At 37.2% G+C, this 21,892-nt stretch overlaps 2 protein-coding genes across 2 annotated transcripts in view; one reads left to right on the top strand and one right to left on the bottom strand.

Moving 5' to 3' along the window:
• Mettl15 (methyltransferase like 15) overlaps nucleotides 1–10,917 on the bottom strand; it is a 156,164-nt gene extending 145,247 nt beyond the window's left edge. Inside the window, 2 exon segments of the mRNA XM_051183804.1 lie at nucleotides 4,704–4,990; nucleotides 10,823–10,917. Coding sequence (XP_051039761.1) covers nucleotides 4,704–4,973 — 270 coding nt within the window. The 5' untranslated portion in view covers nucleotides 4,974–4,990; nucleotides 10,823–10,917.
• Nucleotides 10,918–10,960: 43 nt separating this feature from the next.
• The window catches only part of Kif18a (kinesin family member 18A), a 61,137-nt gene continuing 50,205 nt past the window's right edge, over nucleotides 10,961–21,892 (top strand). The window contains 3 exon segments of the mRNA XM_051183803.1: nucleotides 10,961–11,080; nucleotides 18,049–18,418; nucleotides 19,768–19,925. Coding sequence (XP_051039760.1) covers nucleotides 18,094–18,418; nucleotides 19,768–19,925 — 483 coding nt within the window. The 5' untranslated portion in view covers nucleotides 10,961–11,080; nucleotides 18,049–18,093.

Here is a 21,892-nt window from a genome sequence, read left to right as displayed (position 1 = left end):
TGGTGCCTCACTTTGAGTCAGGACCAAGTCCCTCATCTCTTTATCTAGACTGAGCAAGGTATCCCTGGAAAGAGAAAGGGCTCCAAAGGGCCAGTTCATAGAGAAGTAAACTGCATAGGCCCAAATTAGGCCCTCTAAATTGCTATCGTGTCATCAAGTAGGTAAGATATTATGTCCACATTTCAGATAATGAAAAATTGATCAATGTAACCAAGAATAATATATTTCTGAAACAGGAAAAATATTTTTAGGTAACCAGTACATTCTTACAAAAAGTAATGGTGTTCACCTATAGAGTGTCAGGCACTGGGATTGACTTACACAATCAAATCAAGTAACATTCAAATAGACAAAAACTAAACAAAAAGAGAAAACATGATTCATTCAGCTTTTCTGTACCACCTAAGCAGTAGAAGACAAGCAGTTCTTTTCCTTAAAATTCACACTACTAAATAGTCATTATATTTGCAAACTTAGCTGCAATTTTGAACAAATTTCCAAAATCAATAGCTTCATTAGGTCATAATCTTTTAAACGTTAAATAAAAAGAAGTAACTGTAATATTCCCCTAGACTGTTTGTGGGATGTTTGAACAGGGTGTGGAGATTTATTTGCTGTGATTGGTGTAATAAAAAGCTGAAGGGCCAATAATTAGGCAGGAGGCATAGGCGGGATTTCCAGAGAGGGAAAGGAAGAGGAGGAGGAAGAACCTAAGCACACAAGAGACACCTGGAATATGGAGAGGAAATGGGAGGTACAAGATGAAAGAAAGGTAATGCCAAGTGATAGAACATTGATTAATATAAAAGGGTTAACTTAAGTTATAACAACTAATTAGGAACAAGCATAAGTTATATGCCAAGCTCTCATAATTAATAAGAAGTCTCCATGTCATTATTTGGGAGCTGGCCCCAGGTTGGGGGGGGTAGACAGAAAAAGACTTGTTACACCAGACTTCACTTAAAACAATATGCTTTTATAAGTTCCTGTTATGATCAAAAGTTCCCTCTCTAAATCTACCACTGAAGGAGATGTGGAAAATAATAATTAAGTGGGTGCAAGGTACAAGCGAATGCATGACTCATAGTTCACGAAGTAAAATGGTTTGGGGAAAAGCACAGGAAGGAGAGGAGCAAATAATGGATTCTAGATGCAATGAAGACCTTCCGTGTCCAAGGACTGTCACCAGTTCTTTATTACTTGAGGATTAAGGGAATAGTGAATAAAGCTGCCTGCCAGCCAGCTGAAAAGGTAAAAATAACATTATCTCTATGTGTGCCTCACTTGAAAATTTTCAGAAATAACTTTCATAAAATTAAACTTTCTATTAAAAGTTCCTAGAATATCAAACTGAAATCAGAACAATGGAAATGTCAAAATAAACTAGGATTAAATTTTTCCCAAGAACCTGAACAGAATGAAATAACAGCATGGGTCAAGATGTAGAATCACCTATGTTTGTTCCACAGTAAAGATTCACTAGTTTCTTTTTGTTTCTTTTTCTAATATATGGGTAAGCACAAAATAAATGTTACTACTCCCAAGAGAGAGAAGCAAATTGACAAAATGTACTTTTATTGTTGAGGTCCAGAAATCAATTAGAGGCCACTTACACCCAGTCCCCACTTTATACTTTCATTTGTGTGTATATGTGCATAAAACAGAACATATATATTTCAATAATTTAAATATATTTAGAATTACTTCCCAGACCTTTGGCTGTGATTATGCATAAGTAGCACTTTACCATGGGTTTTGTTAACCTTCTATTATCAGTGTCTATGGGGAATAAAATTTCTTCTCATGAGTTTTATGCAACAGTAAATTTCACCTTTTGTGAATGTAAATCTATATCTACATGTATTTAAAGTTCCTACTATTTGACAGCATTTACCAAAGGCCTTACACACATGAACTCTTTTGAAATGGCCAGATAAATTTTGTTAATTATATACTGCCTGGGGTAAGGTTAAAAAATGCTTTTGTGATAAAACAAATATATCTCTTATAACCGGTAGATGAGCAACCTCCAATGAGCCTAGTTTACTTGAATTTATGTATAGAAATCTCTAGAAAAAATGATTAATGCGAGGATTCTGTGTTTGTGCATATATATATATATATATATATATATATATATATATATATATATATAATTCTAGAGTCCTTGATCTTAACCATGAATCACCATGCCTCCCATACACTGAAAAAAGCAATGTGTGACTTTTTCCCCCTTTTATTATTGTTATTACTGAAATACAGTCTTACTATGTAGACCTGGCTGGCCTCAAACTCAGAGAGATTTCCCTAGTTCTACCTCCCAAGTGCTGGAATTAAATGAATAAGCCAGTAGGCCCAGCCTTAGAAGTCCTTCTAAAATGAAAGGACTGTCATATGTCTTAGATATGTAGATATAATATATATATATATATACATATATATATTATATTCAGTAGTGAAGATAAGACATACCATTTATACCATTTCTGAAGTCAACACATAAGGAAATTAACTCTATTTTAAGCTGACAATTGAAGAGATTTTAGCATGATAGGTTTCTTTAATGAATACACAAAATTATCAGAAGATTGTATTTTTTTTTCTTTTGGAATATTAGATGCCTAACATTTGTGTAACCTTTCTATATAATCTTAACGTATTTCATACAAATTTCATTTACTCCTGCCTATAAAACAATTAGTAAGGTTGAGATGATGGTTAATTCCATGCATTAATATAATCAAGTCAGAGTGTCCAAATGTGATCAAACACTAGTCTAGAAGTTTCTGTGAAGGTGATTTTAGAAAAATAGCAATATTTAAATTGGCAGGCTCTAAATAAAGCTAATAACCTTTCATAATATGAACAGAAAAAAAAACTTAATAAAAAAGAGTGATCTACTGATGCCTTTCTGTACATATATTCCTCTTATTGGTTAATGAATAAAGCACTGTCTAGCTATTGGCCAGGAAGAAAGGATAGTCAGGGCTACCAGACTAAGAGAATTCTGGGAAGTATAGTCAGAAAGGAATTGTCATGTGAGCCCAGAAAGAGAGGGTGTGAGTCAGGCATTCTCTGGTAAGATCAGACCATGTAGAAATACATAGATTAGTAATTACAAATTAATAATTAAGTCAGAGCTTGCCAATAAGTAGCTCAAGCCACTTTATAATTAATATAACACCTGTGTGTTTATTTGGCGCTGATGCAGCTGTGGGACCAGGCTGGCAAGAAGAACCATCTACAACACTCTAGAGCAGTTACCTCCCTGGGTCTCTAGCGTGTCAACCATTCCTATAGGTAAAGGACTCCAATTTGCTCTTTACTGTCAATTCTTTACTATCTATCTTCCACCCTCCATTGTCCTCCCTATCTCTGTCCCTCTTCTCTTAGCACTCTCCCTCTCCCTCCTACCCTCCTTCCATCCCATAACCCACATGAGCATATATGCACAAAGACATACACACATCAGTCTTCCCTTACCTGCCATTTCACTTGCTCTTTCAACCACTACAGTGGCAAGAGGGTTAGGGTCATTAAGGGTACTACTCTCAGAAGAAAATGATGGACTTCTTACATGAGACTTGCTATAAATGAGTAAGACTGGTCTCTCCTCGTGGTTTAGCTTCCCATCTCACTGTACAAGTCTCTCCCTCTTGTACATGTGACCTCTATAATGCTATTCACTACCATGTGATACAGACAAGAAAGTCTCCATTATAGCAACTGCCAATCCATGTGGAAGATCAGACTTTAAAACTGAGGCTGCAATTCATCACGCTTCAGGTATTTTATTATAGAAATAGGAAAACACACACACACACAAACTGATTTCGAATTTCTGGAGATTTCTGAATAACACAGATGGGTACTGAATATGCAGAGCTAAAAAAAATAGCAACAGGGGCTCAGAAACCAATCTTGTCTTTAATCATTCCTAAAAAGATTATAAAATTCTCAAGAAACTGTTCTGGAATTGAGTTTTCATACTCAACCTCTCAGGAAGTGTGTACCATTCTGACAGCTGTGATTTGGTAAAACTAATCAACTCAAGTAAATGATTTCTCAGATTCTAAATTGCCAATCACTAGAACATTGTATCTGTGGGTATATACATGACAGAATTAAAATCACGCAACCACACAAAATCTTGTGAACAAATGTTCATAAAACTTGCATCCATAATAACCACAAAATAGTAAATAACATAAAGAGATCCACAGACAAATGGCTAAACAAAATGTATTATACCCATAATATGGATAACTCTGCAGTAAAAAAGGAGAAAGTAGGGTTGTGGTTGTACTGACTGATGTCTGTGACACTCTGGATTTGATGCCTAAAACGCATGCCTGCATACATGCACACATACATATATATGGATAAAACTAAAAAGCCGCATGCTGCAACATGAGTAAACCTTTAAAACACATTAAGCAAAATGAATGTAAGCATAACAACAATTTTAGGCAAATTCAAAATAACATAAAATAATTTAGTGGTTTTCAAGGTCCAGAGAAAAGTAAACAAGAGACCAACTGCCACTGGATATGAGGCTTATCTATATTGTAAAAATATCCTAAACTAAATGATAGTGGTGGCTTCATAAGCACAACAATACACTAAAGAACACCCAATTATATATTTTTAAACAGTGAATCATAACTCAATAAAAGTTAAAATGATTTTAAAAATCAACTTACCTGCCCTTTTTGTGGTGTCAAGCAATGAACAACTTCGTCTACCATTACTGGAATATGTAATTTAGCCATGGCTTCAGAATCTTTCTCTGCAGATCTATGTACCTTCCTAGTGTCACACAGAGCTGTCTCTTCCAAGGATTCATATTCAGTGTGCACTGCTGCTGTTGTGTGCATTGCTTGTGGACAGACACCCAAATTAAATGCACCAGACTCCGCCCAGCAGTAAAACAGTCCTTTGTGCATTCTACAAAAATGTGAATATCGAAGCATTCTGTAGATCAACAAATCTTGAAGAGAAAATATAGAGAAAATATGATCACTTGAGGCTTCTAATTTTTTAAAATGTACATTAGTGTTTTGACTGCATATACATCTGTGTGAGGGTGTGAGATCTCCTTCAATGGGAGTTACAGAAAGTTGTGAGCTGCCATGTGGGTGCTGAGAATTGAACTCAGGTCCTCTGGAACAACAAGTAGTGCTCTTCAGTGCTGAGCCACCTCTCCAGCTCAGTTTCTAATTTTTTTTTTTTTTTTTTAAAGACCCAATACTTAGGAGAAAGCTCAGTAACATGAAATGTTTAATACACAAATAAAAAATTTAAGTCTCATCATGTAAACAAGTCAAAGTGACTGATTTCCTTACATGAAATAAGAAACCTAGGTGAACACACATATATAATATAAATGTAATTTCTCAATGGGCATGATGACTAGATCTACAATTACAGAATGCAAGCAAAATGAATGTCTGAGGACAACATAAAATGCAAAAAAAATTTAACTAAATAATTAAATAAATACAACTTATTATTTTAGAGCAGCAAGTTTTGAGGCAGGGTTTCTGTATGTAACAGCTCTGCTACGCTGGAACTAGCTCTGTACACCATGCTGGCCTCAAAATCACAGACATCTGCCTGCCTCTGCCTCACAAGTGCTAGGATTAAAGGTGTGCACCAACATCACCCAGCCAATAAATACAACTTTTGTGGTGGCTTTATAAACTGTAAAACCATCTATTTTTAACCCTTATCAATATGAAAATTAGTAACTCAGTTTCTGCAATATACTTGTTAATTTAATTATCTCTAAAGAGTAGGTTCAGAACTTTAAAATATGTATTTAAAACTTAAATTTTAATCTATGACCACAGCACCCAGGGCTCACCCAATCTTGTCTAAAAGGTAAAGTAGAGCACAAAAGAGAATATAAATATTTTATTTCATTTGGTTCATCCTTTATTTCATGCTGTTCTATTTATTGTTCTCATAATGCTAAGTTAATATATTCAACTTAGTTTTGAGAAGACTTAGCTTTGAAGAGTACTCATAGACACCAAACAAGAAAATGTGATCACTTTGTGAAATCTTTTGGCCAAGAGTCTCTGACAAGACAGCCTCAGTCCAGTCTGTATTCCTGAAGCACACCCTGAATTAAGCTACAACTTAATGTTCAACTGGGCATGTTTGGGTATTCATTTCTCCCTCCACACTCTTATCCCTCCCCCAACAGTACTAAAGATCAAACCCAGCTTATTCATCCCACATAAACAATCAAACCCTGAGATACATTTTCATTCCCTTTTGTTTAAATTGAGATAGGTCTTACTATGGAAAACAGGATGCTCTCAAACTTGCTATCTGCCTCAGCCTCCCAAATACTGCAATTAAAGCTACATACCATGACACCTTACAATAGGTGGGAATTTCATAGTTACCATATTGGTTTGGTTTGGGGTGTGTGTGTGTGTGTGTGTGTTGCTCATTGGTTGGTGTTAGATATTGAATCCAGGGCCTGTGTACACTAAGCTCACTGTCTACCTCTAGACTACATCCCAGATAGCCATTTTGCAATGTATACACCCTGTGACCTAAAACAAAACAAACAAATAATACAGCCATTAAATTTCTCAAAATGTCTCATCTTTGAATGCAAAAGGGAAAAAGGGATACTTACATCAACATATTAGCAGAACATTTTTGAAAGCATTTGTGTTTCACCCAATTAGCTTCAAACAATGTTTTCGATACCTTCATAGTAAATATCCAATTGACACTATTCTTCATTCCTCACATATTAAGGGTTACTTAAAAATAAGTTCTATGATACCATATCCACAAAATCAAACAAATGATAATAAGGGCTTAACAAGTGTTTCATTGGAAAGGAGAGGGAGAACACACAGACTAGTGAATATATTCCAGACTTCACAAGATAAATCTTTTTATCAATCCAGTCTGATTGTAGCAATAAATCTGAATTTTCAAATTACATGAAGAAACACATCCCATATAAACATCCCGCTTTCCTTTTGCAATAGAAAGTAAAATAATTCATATGTAGTGAATACAAATGTATATATATATATATATATATGTTATATAGATAGAACATGAAAAGTATTACCTTAAAGATAATACATCACATTTGCTTTAGAAATAATCCACTGAATTATGTGCCAATGACTGCTCTACTTGGAAGTAACAGTGTTGTTAGGTCACCAACAAAAGACACTCAATGCATCAAGCAAAAGAATGGAATCTAGAATATTTAAACAACCTATACTCTGTGTCCTGAAAGTTTTAATGACTTATTTTTATCTTTGGAGGTACACATGAATGCAGATACCAACAGAGGTCAGAGGTATTGTATCCCCCAAAGCTAGACTTATAAGCGGTGGTGAGTGGAGTGATGTGGGGGCTGAGAACTGAGCTCAAGTCTTCAACAGTACACACACTTAAAGCACTGAGTCATATCTCCAGCCCCATGTCCAGATTTTGACCATTTTTTTAAAGCAAGCACTGCTGTCAATCAAAACAACTCAAAATAATGTAGGTGTAAAGCAAGTATAATTGGATGCAAAAGTGTTTGCATAAGCATTTTATTCTTTATTATTCTCAAATTTTATACATTCATTCAACAATGTTCAAGGTAAAGCCTAATTTTGTGTTTGTTTGTTTGTTTGTTTGTTTGTTTGTTTTGGGGTCAGGCTTTCTACCAGGTACTTTTAGCTGTCCTGGAACTAGCACTATAGACCAGGTTGGCCTTGAACTCACAGAGATCCTCCTACCTCTGCTTCTCAAGTGCTGGGATTAAAGGCATGAGCCACCACCACCTAGTTCATGCTTGTTTTGTTTTGTGGTTTTGTTTTGTTTTCTTTCTTTCTTTCTTTTTTTTTTTTTTTTTTTTTTTTATTGTGAACTAACTAGCTTGTAACCCAGGTAAACATGGAAAAGGGGTTGCAAATAAATGACTATTTGTAATCTCTAGATTATTTGTAGTATTTCACTTTTTTGAAATGGTGCCCTAAAAATTGAGTGCAAACTGTAAAGGGAATTGTGTCTTTGTAGCCTCTTTTACCAAGGAAACCAGATCACTCTGCATCCTTGTAAGACTGTTTAATTTACTGCCAGTCAGTAAACCTGACCTCTAAAGCAGATTGCAGTGTGTTCTAGGTAAATCTTTTAACTTTTCGACACGGGTGAAGTTCCCTTCAGCTGTGGAGACCACAAAATTGGCCAGGTTACTCTTTTAATTGTGGGATTACAAACTGATGCCTGTAAAAAGTACTTCCTTCGGGCTGCTAAACCTTACTTTGATTAGTCTGCCCTGAGAGGAAATGTTACAAATGTAGTTTTAATGCTAGAAACGCGACCTGACCTGCGGGCTGGCAGGAAGGCAAAGAAAAGTGGAGATGGGAGGAATGCATCCTTTAGTCAAAGAACTTCAGCCCTTCCTGGGCAATGTTCAAAGGGGTGATTGGGAATGCTGGAGATCATCAAAGTCAGGCTGGCAAGTAGACCCTAAGGAGTTGGGGGAGGGGCTTCTACTTCCTTTGCTGGGTGGCGATCCGCTCCCCACAACTCCTACCCCACGAACCCGTCTGCAACCCCCCAACTAGCCACTGGCCACCTTCTTCTTACCTGAGGAAAGTAGAGTCCTCAGTCAGCGTCTAAAATGGGCCAGCTGCGACGCTAAGAAGCAGACGAACTTGCATGCACCTAGGTCGGGGGTGGGGGAAACTAGTAAGAACGGACTGATTAAGTCCGTCAGAGCAACTGAGGTCTGCCTCCCTTCCGTTCCGCTGCTCCCAGCACCTGCTCTGAGAGGTGCTATGGGTCAAAGGTTTCCAAAAGACCTTCCTGGGAAAATAAGATCTCACCATTACCAAGTTTAAATACAACTTTAAGGGTTTAAAAACAAAATGTTTTGATGTCCAACGCAAGTTTCACTTTTCTCTTCGGTCGACTATAAAAATACAGTAATTTTGTAATGGCTCCATACATAGTCCAAAGATGGAAATTTCAACCTTATTAGCCCTGTATGTTTGGAAAGTTGTGGCTCATTTCCTTCCTCTTTCATTTCGTTAGAAAACGTGAGTTTCTCTTGTCCTGACATTTCTTCTGCCAGACTCATGAGTTGCCAACTGCACAATAATGCCATTAATTGGATGGCCAAAAGCTCTGTTTTAATCAAATGTATGATTCATCAAGAGTATAGATTTTATAAATGGAGCACTACTATAAAGCAAGTGCAATGTGCAACTGAAATTAAATGTATAGTATTTGGATTAGGTGTGCCTACACTTGTAACACTAAGAAGCCTATACAGTGTGGATGTAAAAAACAAAAACAGAAATATGAAATTTACATGCCTTATTCATTTACAATGTAATTTTGCAAGATGGCAAAGTAGATTAAAATATCATTTGAGTCACTTGGCATAAAAGTATTTTAAAAACAAATGGCTGAATTTTGAATTGGTTTGTTTTACAAAACAAATACTATACTTCCTATTAGAGATTTTTCTAACACTTTAGTTTTCTTGAAATAAAATCAAAACAATATGTCTACCACTTATCTGTTTGGAGAATAAAGTAAAGTAATATGTAAGGAGTTAGTAATATGCCTGGTAATCAAAGGTCAAGTACTAAATAGTGAGGGAATATTTAAAATAAAATTAACTCTTCTCAATTTTACTGGCAAACCCAGTAAAACACAAACGATGTTTTTAATTCATTTAATTCAACCAGAAACAAGTAGTCAATTTACAGATGGACTATCTAGGACTTAGAAAATTAATAGAACATACATGATATATATAATTTGCAAATCTCCCGTTTTTCTTCAAAAGAAATAGGGACTGTCCAAAATCTGTGTTTTCATCATAAAATTCCACTAATAATTCTCTGCACTGCTGAGTGTGGTGACCCAAGCCTTTAATCTAAGCACTCAGGAGGCAGAGACAGGCATATCTAGGTAGCAAGTTCCAGGCAACACAAGGCTAACTAGCAAGGCTCTGTCTCAAAATATAAAATTAGATAGAGATAGATGATATAGATAGGCAGATATAGATGATAAATAATACACTACACTGAAATATCCATAATTTTACAATCAACTGGAATCTAAACTCCAGTAGGGCAAAGATGTTGACTTTTTGTGTACTAATGTGTTCCTAAAATCTGCAAGTAGTAACTGCTAAATAAATGGATAGACTTAGAAACAACAACAATGAAATTAGGAGCGAAATACTACATTTATCTGAAGGGCTGAGATCCACTCACTGATAGAAGGCTTGCCTGGCCAACAATACAAATACAAAATATAAGATATCCTGTCAAATTAAAAATGAGTTATCTTAGGAAAAATATTTCCCAAGTTGCCATGCATTTTTTTTCTTCGTAAATCATACATTCAGAAATAATACAATCTGGAACAATAATCACCTGATTGAATAATATACTAAGCCAATATCGTTAAGTGATTTTATTTTGTAATGTGATACTTGGAGCATGTAAAAAACCATCAAATACCAAATATCTTCAATCACCCATGACTGGAACAGGCCAGGAAGCCCTGAAAAGATTTGGGACCTGTAACCAGAAGACTTGAACTTACAATTGATCGAGGTAGAGGCCCCAAACCTTCTACAGCAAGCCTGAGTAATCAGAAAGGGAAAAAGAACAAAATAACCAGCCCTTGAACACGCCCACAGACTCCGCCTTTCTCCCCAAGAGAAACAGTCCACCCAAGGCCACTAAGCCCTACTCCCACGGTCTGAGACCACGCTTAAGGATCCCAGGTGCAGTGCCACCTGCACCTCCGCCCTAGCTCCGCCCACCTCCTCCGCGGCTCCCGGAAACGACCGCGCGCGTTGCCACGGCGACGCGCAGAAAAGCAGCTTCCCCCTCCGGCCTGGGAGGCCCAGCCTCTGGCGCCAAACTGCAAGACGCCGGGGAAACGTCCGACGTGATGATGTCAGCAGAAAGGCAACCAATGATGTGGGTCGCTGAGGAAGCTGGCTTGGTTTTGAATTTGTGGCTGAGCTTGGAGCGCCTGGAAGCCAAGTCGGCCAAGTTGCCTCGGACGCTTCTCCTAGGTGAGTTCGACATGGCGCCCGGGGATGCGCGGGATGGTTCTGGGTCCCGGGAGTGGACGATCCGGCGTCAGTGGTCAGGTCTGCGGACAAAGCAGCCTTAGGCGGGAAGTGCGGGACTAAGTGGGACTGCGGCTGGAAGGACACAGAGTTGCCTGTCTGGGGATGCATGCTCGGCTCGAGGTTTCCAACACCGAGGCTCCGGGCTTCGCCTTTGAGCACCGAGAGGAAGCTGGCCCCTTTAAAGGGTTGCTGGACACTTTCCCAGACTCGGACTGATGGCCTCTTGACAGTCCAGCCCCTAGGAGTGTGTGGTTCCTTCCGGATTCCAAATTTCGAGTATCCTGCTTGAGATGCACAGGGGAGTGTGCGACTCCTATTTTTCTGTCAAGGGAGGAGCTTTTGTGCAGAAGGGCTCTTTGGTCAGTCCGGAGCCCAGTTTTAACAATGGGCAAGAATTAGCCCTGACTGCCCACCTGTATTGCTGAAGACGACAAAGAAAAAATGGGAGTGCTTGGAAGCGAGAAGCATTCCCACGTTCTGTTTTGTTGCAACCCTTTCCAATGGGAGCTCATTGGTCTTGCCCTTACAAAGAAGCCAAAGCTGGTTCTTGCTCATTATAACATGAAAGGGGATTATTGAACTAGCACTAATTTTGTTTTGTTGGAGTATTGGACTAGCACCCAGTTACCATCTTGAGTTTGGGAAATTTTTCTTTAAATTTGGTGTTAGATTATATGAAATCCAAGGAGATGATAAGTATACTTGCTATTAAATTCAGTATCATATAAGAACTATTTAAGTAAATAAAAATGACTTTCCATGAGAGGTGTTGTCATTATTGAACCGGTATTTACAGATATGTGAGGTTTTTCATTTTACCGAGCATCTTGTACCACTATAGTTATACCTAAAATCAATAAAGACTCAATTAAGTGACTTTATGGTGTTAATGCTATGAAAAGAAATAGAAAAAAAATGTCCACTATCAGTGCTGATCTTCTCTCTATGTCAACTTGTCCTTCTCCCCTCATGTTTGTAAGTCACTCAGATGTGTGGCTCTAACACTAAACTTAATGTACACAAAGGTTTAATCTAGAGAAAAACCATAAATGAGGATAGTTCCCTGTTCTAAACAGTGTTGAATCAGAATTTTCTCTGTGAGTTTGGAATAATTAATAGCTGACATTCTACTTCTGTACCCCTGTTTGTATGCAGTCTTTTCTATTTCTTAGGAAATTTGGATTTAGACCTGGGTCCAGTTTCTGTCTCATTACTAAAAACATTTGAAACACTAAGTTCCTGTGTTTGTAAACAAACCTTGCTTGCTTATTATTATGGTTGAATGACATGGATATGAAATGTTTGCCATAATTCCTGGCAGAAAGTAACAAATATGATCATCACTATTGCTAGTTATAACCATTTAGACCTAATCGAAGTATTTATATCATATTTGTTAAAAATAGTTACTGTGTGATATTAGAAAAAGATAAAAAGAAATCAAGCTACATTTCATAATTCACTCCTGCTTTAGTAAACAAAATTCTGCTAAGCTGTGCTGTTTCCAGGAAAGCAAAAACAGAAGAGTAAAGCTGTGTTTACTGCTTATTGAGGGCTGAGGAAATGGATAAATACTAATCCAGACATACAAACTAAGTTATAATTCACAGTAACTAACAGCACAGCATGGGGAATGCATAGTGGTAAGATTTATTGCTGCAGGCATTACATAATATATGTATAATAACATTATGTCTAGAATATATATGTTTGTATATAATCCTTAATGCAAACTGAGTAGCCGTAGCCTTACATTTTTTTTTAAACAAGTATATAATTTTAATTTTTAGGAGGAAAATTCAGGGCCTATACAAGAGTGAATTTGTAGTTCTGTGTATTTTATAGGTTTATGAATTTAATTGTTGATCATATATTTGAGAATGGTAAAAGTATAAAGTAACAATCCCATTTGCTTTCATTTCAACATTCTCCCCCCCCCCTCTTGTCTCTTAGCATGCAATATAATCATACAGCTTGGGGATAGTAAAGGCTCTTGAATGTCATCTACTCTAACCCTGAGTTTAAATATTGCCAGCTACCACCCCGTCATTATTTTCTTTTATACCCAGTCCTTTTTGGAATTGATCGGTATCCTGTGGTGCTCTATAGACCTTTTTTTTTTTTTTTTTCATTTATTTTACCTACCAACTTGTTTCCCCTCCCTCCTCTCCTCCTGTTCCCTGCCCCCATCCCCAACTACCCTCACCACCAATCCACTTCTTTTATTCTATTCCTATCAAAGAAGTCTTACAACTCCCTTTTTTGATTCTACTTTAACAAAGTAGCACTTAAGACTGAATATGACACAATTGATCAGAGACTATACTACAATCTTCAGAGCATCTTATTCCACAGATAACAATAACTGTTTCATATTAAACATGGTCTCTGCATTTGATACAGAGTTAGCTACGTACCAATCTCTTAATTACCCATGTTTAAAAAAAAAAAAAAAACATGCTTTAATGTAAGAATAATGTCATTAATTTCTGAAGACATCAGTACTGAGATAGTTTTTAACCTTTAAGAAATATATTTCTCAGCCTGGTGGTACTGGTGGTAGTGGTGTACAACTTTAATCCCAGCACTTGGGAAGAATAGGCAGGCAGATCTCTGAATTTGAGGACACCCTGGTCTACAAGCAAGTTCTGGGACAGCCAGAGATATACAGAGAAACGCTGTCTAGAAAAGCCACACACAACAAAAGGAAGGGAGAGAGATAGGGATTATATTTCTGGGCCCAGTGGCATGGCTCATTGTGGTAAGGACAGATTAGATTCCTGGGATCCATGTGGTTGAGAAAGAAATTGACATCTAAAATATATCCTCTGACCTCCACATGCATGGTATATTATTTGCTCACAGACACATAACACACACACAAGTAAATATAATATAATAAATTTAAATATATAATACAAATTTCTGGGCTATATTAAAAATCACACAATGTTTAGAGCAAAAGTGATGGAGATACATAAGGGAGTTAAAAGTAAGGTTGACCAGAATATATTATATACATATATGTAATACTCAAAATTTAAAAATGTGTTAAATATATTTCTCATTGAGTCGGTGGTCTCTTTGTTATGGATGCTAGAGTCCGGTTCCTGGATTTAATCTCTCCTTCCTCAGCCTCCCCAGTTGCTGTTAACTATAGTTGTGTCTGTCACCCTAGGCATGTTATTAAGAAAATTTGAATATGAGTAGAGTTCTATGAAAGGGTATAATGTAGGTCTTGGGTTCAGCCTTTAGTATGGAGGGAAGGCAGTTTTGTTTTATTTCTTGCTTGAAAATATCATCAATCTTTAATGAGGTCTTAAAGAGTTTTCATCTGAGTTTGAAGCTAATTGGGAATTCTGTGATTTTGTTTGTTTTGGGAGGAGGTTGTTTAAAACAGGGTTTTGATGGGAGATGTCATTCTATAAATATGTTTCTCTTATCGGTTAATGATTAAAGCACTGTTGGCCAATAAGAAAGTAAGATAGGTGGGACTTGGAGACAAGGAGGATTAAGGAGGTAGTAAGGAGGAGATTCAAGATGGTGGACTGAGAGAGAAGAATGCCATGGCCTCTCTCAGGTAAGATAAGACCACGTGGAAATACTTCGATTAATAGAAATGGGTTAATATTTAAGACAGAGCTAGCCAATAAGAAATACTAGTAACTGGCCAACGGCATTATATCAAATACAGTCTCTGTGCATTATTTGGGGCTGGCATGGTGGTGGGGCCAGACCAACGGATAAAAACACAACTGTGTAGCAGTCCTAGCTGTCCTAGAACTTATGTTATAGGCCTGACTGGCCTTGAACTCACAGAAGTCTTCCTGCTTCTGCCTCCCAAGTGCTGGGATTAAAAGCAAGCACCACCACAGCCAGGCTTCTGTGGCTGTTTTAAAAGCCAGTAAGTGTTATTCAGGTTGCATTTTTGGAAGACATTCTGACAATTTCTTAAAAGAGTTTAAGAAGAGAAATGTCAAGTCTCAACCTGTTGCAGATTTTAAGAAAGATTGATCTTATTTCCTATTCCTCTTGATTCTCTAGCTGGAGCACAAGAAAGCAGAGTCCCTTAAGCATTCTTTAGGCCTTACAGATAAAATTATATCCCAGTATTTGAAACTAAACATTTATAAAGGAAATAAATGATTTAATTAAATTGGCCATGCCAAAACCTAGCCTTACAGCTATATTAGCCTCCCTTTTCACCACCTGTTACTATCAGACTTTTAGTCTTGCCATCTGAAATATACTTGTATGGGCCAATAAGGTGACTTTGCAGGAAAAGGCACTTAATGATTTTCAGATACTCAGAATCCACATAAAGGAGAGAATCTGGTCATGCATTTGTCTCAGTTGCCTGGAGTTCTCTCTGTAGGGGTGAAGCCTACTGGGCTTCAACATAAGTTCATTGTCTTCCTTGTTCAGTTGATGTTTAGGTAGTCATGTTGGTGAGGCTTATGGGTATAGATAGCTTCTGATATGCCTAGGGGACACAGTCTCCCTGCACAATCCCTTATGTTTCCACTACCTCCTCTTTGGTTATCTCTGTACCTTCAGGGCAGTAGTTGTTGATAGATGTATCCAGTGAGACTGGACTCCATAACTACATTTTGATTGGTTGTAGTGTTTTGTAATGGTCATTATCTGTTGCATGGAGATCAGGGGTCAGGTACACTCACTTGGGAGTATAAGGACAAATATTTATAATGTAGTTAGGGATTATGCTGCTATTGGTTCTCCTCCAAGGTCCATGACTTCACTAGTCCTAGGTAGTTGTTAGGCTTTGAGTACCATGTATGATTTCCCTCTTATCGATTGGGTTATTTTATTATATTGTTTTATTTGTACACAGTTCAAGTCCTAGACTTGCCTCAGTTATTTAATTCCTATATTTGAAAATATTCACTTCATTCAGGCTAACAGCCAAATGCCATCCTAGCATGTTTCCATACATTAGCCCCCCCCCCTTTTTTTTTCGTGTGAATGTGCATCTCAAAGTCTCTGCATAATAACATTTTCACCTTCAAATCTTTACTCACCTGATAGTGTTTCCTGGTTTTGTTGTTGCTAATTAACAAATGATAGTGGATTATGTTTATGGAACTCAATATAACTTTGTCGGCTGAGCAAATTGTACTAAGTACTAAATTGGTCTCACATTTCTTGGTAATAAAAATATTTAGAAGTACTCTCTTAGCATAGACTTTAGCAAACGTAGTTTAGTAGTTTTCTTTGCCTCCTTTCAGTAATATAGGCTGAGCCTATAACCTGAGTGGTAGCAGCAAAGACAGAGTAGGCACTGGCCTTGACAGGGCACCAGAGGCAGCGTCTTGATCCCACAGGCACCACACACCAAGTCTCTTGCAGGTGTACTATGATCCAGTACTAAAGGGTTTGCCAACAGAAGAAAGGGATAGCAAGCAAGGACTCAGAACTCTCACCAGCAGCTCACTGACTGGAACTCAAAGGGTGTGTCTCACCTCTCCCAGTCTCTCTTGAGGGAATTTTTATTTTATTTTATTAATTTTTAAGCAGTGTCTTTGTAGATCTTATTGACTGGATCTCACTTGTACAACAGGCTGGCTTCAAACTCACCAAGATCTGCCTGCTTCTTTCTGCCTCCCAAGTTCTAGAATTAAGCGTTAACCACTATGCCCAGCCTTTCCCTCAGTCTGGAACCCAGGCTGGCCTAGAACTCAAGCTGTTCTTCTCACTCAGCTCACTTTAAGTGCTAGAGTTAAGCCAGAGGATCAAGAGGTTTGCTGTGAGATTGTGTCTTAGTAATGTCTCACCATCATAGCTGCCTAATCAAGGACATTACAATAGGCATACTAATGTGGACAAGGGAAAGACCACAAAACCTCAATCCTACACAAAGAAATACAAGGAGAAATAGTCCTTACTTAAATGTTGTTTGGAAAAGGGAGCATAAAAGTAAGTGAATGTGTGTGTGTGTATATATGTATGTGTATCTGTCAGTGTATGTGTATGCCTGTGTGAATGCACTCAAGCATGTGTGTGCATTTTGCAAGAGTGGACATGCCATGACTTCTCCATCCTTTTTTTTTTTTTTTTTTTTTTTTTTTTTTTTTGGTTTTACAAGACAGGGTTTCTCTATGTAACTTTGGAACTAGCTCTTGTAGACCACATTGGCCTCGAACTCACAGAGATCCAACTGCTGCTTCTGCTGGAGTTAAAGGCATGCACAACTAACCACCACCACCACCTGGCCTGACTTCTCTCCATTCGTGTTAAGCTTTTCAAACTATTGTCCTTTGTCAGTTTCCTTTTGTTCTTGTAAGACACTATTCATTTACTGGTGTTCGTTAAATTTGCATGTCATTAAAAGATCAGAGACTAGGACCTCTGAATACATAAGTAGTGTATACTGTTTCTTTCCTCTTCAGATATATACTGGCTAGCTAGTGCAACCTTAGAACTAACCCACTGAGATGCAGGTAGAGACAGCCTAGATGTATCACTTTCCACTGCCAAGAGACATACCCTGATGTGATTCAGAAAGATCACTCCCTGCGCATTTACATGATCCAACCTAAAACCTGTGCACGAGCCATTATAAAAATTTCAATCATAAGGAATCAGTATTTGAATTTAAACTTGAGCTCAAGAGCTTGATTAATATTCCAGAAATTCTTACCATACTTTTGTGTGCATACATGTTTTGGGGGATGTTTAAGTTTATAGGAATATGTATGCACATGTATATATAGATTTACATATATGTGTGTGTGTGTGTGTGTGTAAATATATACAGACACACACATATATATATTTCTCCTAGTAATACATGTTCTAGGTAAGTGAAACATAAACATTACCTTTTAAGGGACTATTACATGTCAGTTTTAAGTAAAACTAATAGTGATTTTTTTCCTCTTCAATTTCAGAGAACTACCCAGGCATTCATGTGAGCAGGAATCCAATAACTAAAAATGTCTGTCACCGAGGAAGATTTTTGTCATCACATGAAAGTAGTTGTTCGTGTGCGTCCTGAGAATACTAAAGAAAAGGCAGTTGCGTTCCATAAAGTGGTTCATGTTGTGGATAAACATATACTTGTTTTTGATCCAAAACAAGAAGTAGTCAGTTTTTTTCATGAAAAGAAAACTACAAATTTTGATATTACTAAAAGGCAAAATAAAGATCTTAAGTTTGTATTTGATGCTGTTTTTGATGAAACATCAACTCAAATGGAAGTTTTTGAACACACTACCAAGCCAATTCTTCATAGTTTTCTGAATGGATATAATTGCACAGGTAATTTCAGTTTGAAATCCATTTTTTCTGTCTAGCTACAGTTTTAATCCTGTAATGCAATCAAGTTGAAGGTATAAGCATTCCAACAATTTTAAGATTGAAGTGCAGGCTTTCTTTGAAATGTATTCGTATACAGCTTATCTTTTATGAAACTTTCTCTTCCTGGAGCCTTGCCATTGCCTCTATAAACACCCTTTTTAGTTTTATTAAGTCATATGCTTCTTATAATTGATTCCAGATTTCTCACCATTTGTACTGACAAGTATGTCCACTGTTGACCTCTACAATCATCTGTCCCCCTCAAACTGCCTGCCACTGCTGAGCACTTAGAGTTTCTTTGCAGCACCAGCTATAAAGTACCTTAGTATAAAAACGGTAAAACTGCATGAGCCTGAGAATTGTGTGCTGTTTTAGCAGATTTTCGGCTCATGAAGTATCCTTATGCCTTGCGGAGGAAATACTTAGTCTTTCAGGAAACACCAGTTAATTCAGTGTTATATTGCTTATTATTATCTCATTTTTATAATTGTCAATTTTTACACCATATTCCACACTGCAGTATGTTTCATTAAGATTGTCTTACTCAGTTTTGTCACAGAAAATTGATCTTTATCCTTGATCAAGAACAAAATGCTGTTTATTGGTTAGAACTTTTGATTCTAACTTGTATCCAGATGTTCTGGTGATTCCCCCTTCCATGTCTTTTAAAAAAGTAGAAAAGGGTCTCTGTCAATGCCATTTCTTCGGTTTCTCTATTATTGAGCCGTCTTAAGACATTTTTCATAAGCCCAAAGTAAAAACACCAGCTTAATTCATTCCAAAAATTATTTTATCGGTTATTAACATATGATAATCTAATGACTAAATATGGTATTGAGTGTTTGCATTTGTAACTCCATGCGTTTCTAATACATTTGAAGAAATGCATGACCATATATGATACTGGATAGAGTTATGCAAATAACTAATTTTCCTAAAACAATATTTAATGAACAATTTTATAAGTCACTTCTTTTAGAATTTATTCAGCTCGACAAGTATATGCCTGCTTTGCTTCATGTCATTTCTTAAAGCACAGTCTTCCTTGGTGGAGGCAGTATGGTTATGCTACGAAGAAGGGATATGGATAGATATCTTATTCTGATGGCAAATAAGGGAGTAGATGTTGCTGCCTTTCAGTGTGTGAGGCACAAAATAACATTAGTGCTAAGTGTGAACAGGTGATACCTATTGGATTTAAAGTTACTTACTGTTCAGAATATCAGGTTAGAACTAGCCACTAGACTGGATTTAGTATTGCTATGTTGGAACAATGAGTGTTTACCTTGCCCCTTCCATTAAAAACTCAGTACTCGCATATGGTGCCACTGGAGCTGGGAAGACTTACACGATGCTAGGATCAGCTGCTGAACCTGGAGTGATGTACCTAACAATGTTAGACCTTTTTAAATCCATGGATGAGATTAAAGAAGAGAAAGTATGTAGTACTGCTGTTTCTTATTTGGAGGTAAGTTGGCACTAACCTCAACATTAATCCCTGTCTTAGAAAACTCAATTACAGTGATCCATTCAAATTATTTTATACAGGAATCTTCTTGTGAATGTCTACAATCATTAAAATTCCTAATCATGCATATTTTTCATGATCTTATTCTTATTTTAATTTAACTTGAATAATAGAGACATTGTAAAACTAGTATATAGAAAGAACTGCCAGATAACCTTCACTGAGATGCCCTATACATTAAAATTTTGCACCGGCAGTTTACTTTCTCTGTTGTATGTGAACTTCTTATGTTGTACTCTTTAATGTATAAATTTGTTGAGCCAGGAAATTTTTAAAATAATCACTGAATATTTATCAAAATCAGGAAATTAACAGTGGGTATCACTGTCTAATCTGTGAACCTTAATGCAATTATGCTAATTATATTATTAATGCCTTTTCCTGAAAGCATTCCAGATCATGAATTACATTCAGTTGTATGCCTTTGGTCTCTTTTAATGAGCAGTTTCTATGTTTTCTTTGTATTTTGTGACACTGCCATAAACCCCCAGTTTGTTTTTGTCTCTCTTAGAGTTGGGTTTATTGTCTGGCAGACACACCATAAAAGTGGTATTGAGTACTTCCTACTTCATATCAACTCAGTTTTGTAGTCCCATTATTGGCAATATTAACTTTTACAAGTTTCATTATACTGGAATCTACAGGATTTGCTTATGGCTCATATTTGAATAAATTATTTGAATAAATTGTAGTGATGGTGATCTTTAGATACCAACATTTCTTCTGCTTATTCCTTATCATTTATTATAAGGACAGCTTTTCCTTTTGTTTCAATGGCATAGACTCAGGTTATTTAATAGTCAGATTATAGTTACCTTCTGTGATTTGGGGGCTAGGAACTTCTTACTTAAATTAATTTCTCTCTGTGTGTGTAGACATGGATGTGGAGGTCTGGAGACATCATTTAGGAGTTGGTTCTGTCTTAACACCTTGTTGAAGCAGAGTTTCTTTTATTTCTTTAACACTATGCCAGGCTGTCTAGCTTTTGGCTTCCAGGCCTGCTTCCTGTCTCCTTAGGAGTGTTGGCATTAATCATGCACACCAGTGCATTTGGTGCTTTTTTTTAAAAATTAGGATACAGTATATTTTACATTTTATATCCCACAACTCCCAGATTCTCTCCTCTCCCTATCCACCCAGCTTCATGTTCTTTCTCTTTCAAAAAAGAAAAAGCCTTTAAAAACATTGAGTACAAATTATTCCTGAGCGTGGGACCTGCTCTAGAGTGTAGTTGGTATATCCAATGGCACTCTGTTGAAAAAACCTGACTTCCCTTCCCCAGCAATTATCATTTGTGAATAGCTTCTTATGTAGGAGTGAGCCCTTGTGCCCACGCCCACTTCCTCAGCTAAATGCTGAGGGTTTTTTTGTTTTTGGTTTTTTTGTTTTTAGTTTTGGTTTTCAAGACAGTTTCTCTGTGGCTTTGGAGGCTGGCCTGTAACTAGCTCTTGTAGACCAGGCTGGTCTCGAAGTCAGAGATCCGCCTGCCTCTGCCTCCCTAGTGCTGGGATTAAAGGCGTGTGCCACCACCACCCAGCAAATGCTGAGATTTTTATCTGCCTTGAACTTGTACAGGTCTTATGAATACTGTCATGTCCTCTGAATTCATATGTATATCAGTCTGTACTCTTGTATCTACAAGATGGTGTTTCCTTAAAATTGTCCCCCATTTCTGGCTCTTAAAATCCTCCTACCCTCTCTTCCCTGAGCTTTGAAAAGAGTGAGATAAAGATGCGCCACTGAGGGCTGAGTAAGATCCAACTTTGGTCATCACACTTTCTTGGTATGTACTTAGAGCCATCTTAAACGTGTCTTGGGATAGATTTCATGCAGCCTAGTCTGACCTTGATCTCATGATCCTCCTACCTCAGCCTCCTATATGTCGGGACCATATTTCTGATTGCTCT

This window comes from Phodopus roborovskii, unplaced genomic scaffold (assembly GCF_943737965.1).
Source record: "Phodopus roborovskii unplaced genomic scaffold, PHOROB, whole genome shotgun sequence".
Taxonomy (NCBI): domain Eukaryota; kingdom Metazoa; phylum Chordata; class Mammalia; order Rodentia; family Cricetidae; genus Phodopus; species Phodopus roborovskii.
This window is presented reverse-complemented; position numbering and strand designations above follow the sequence as displayed.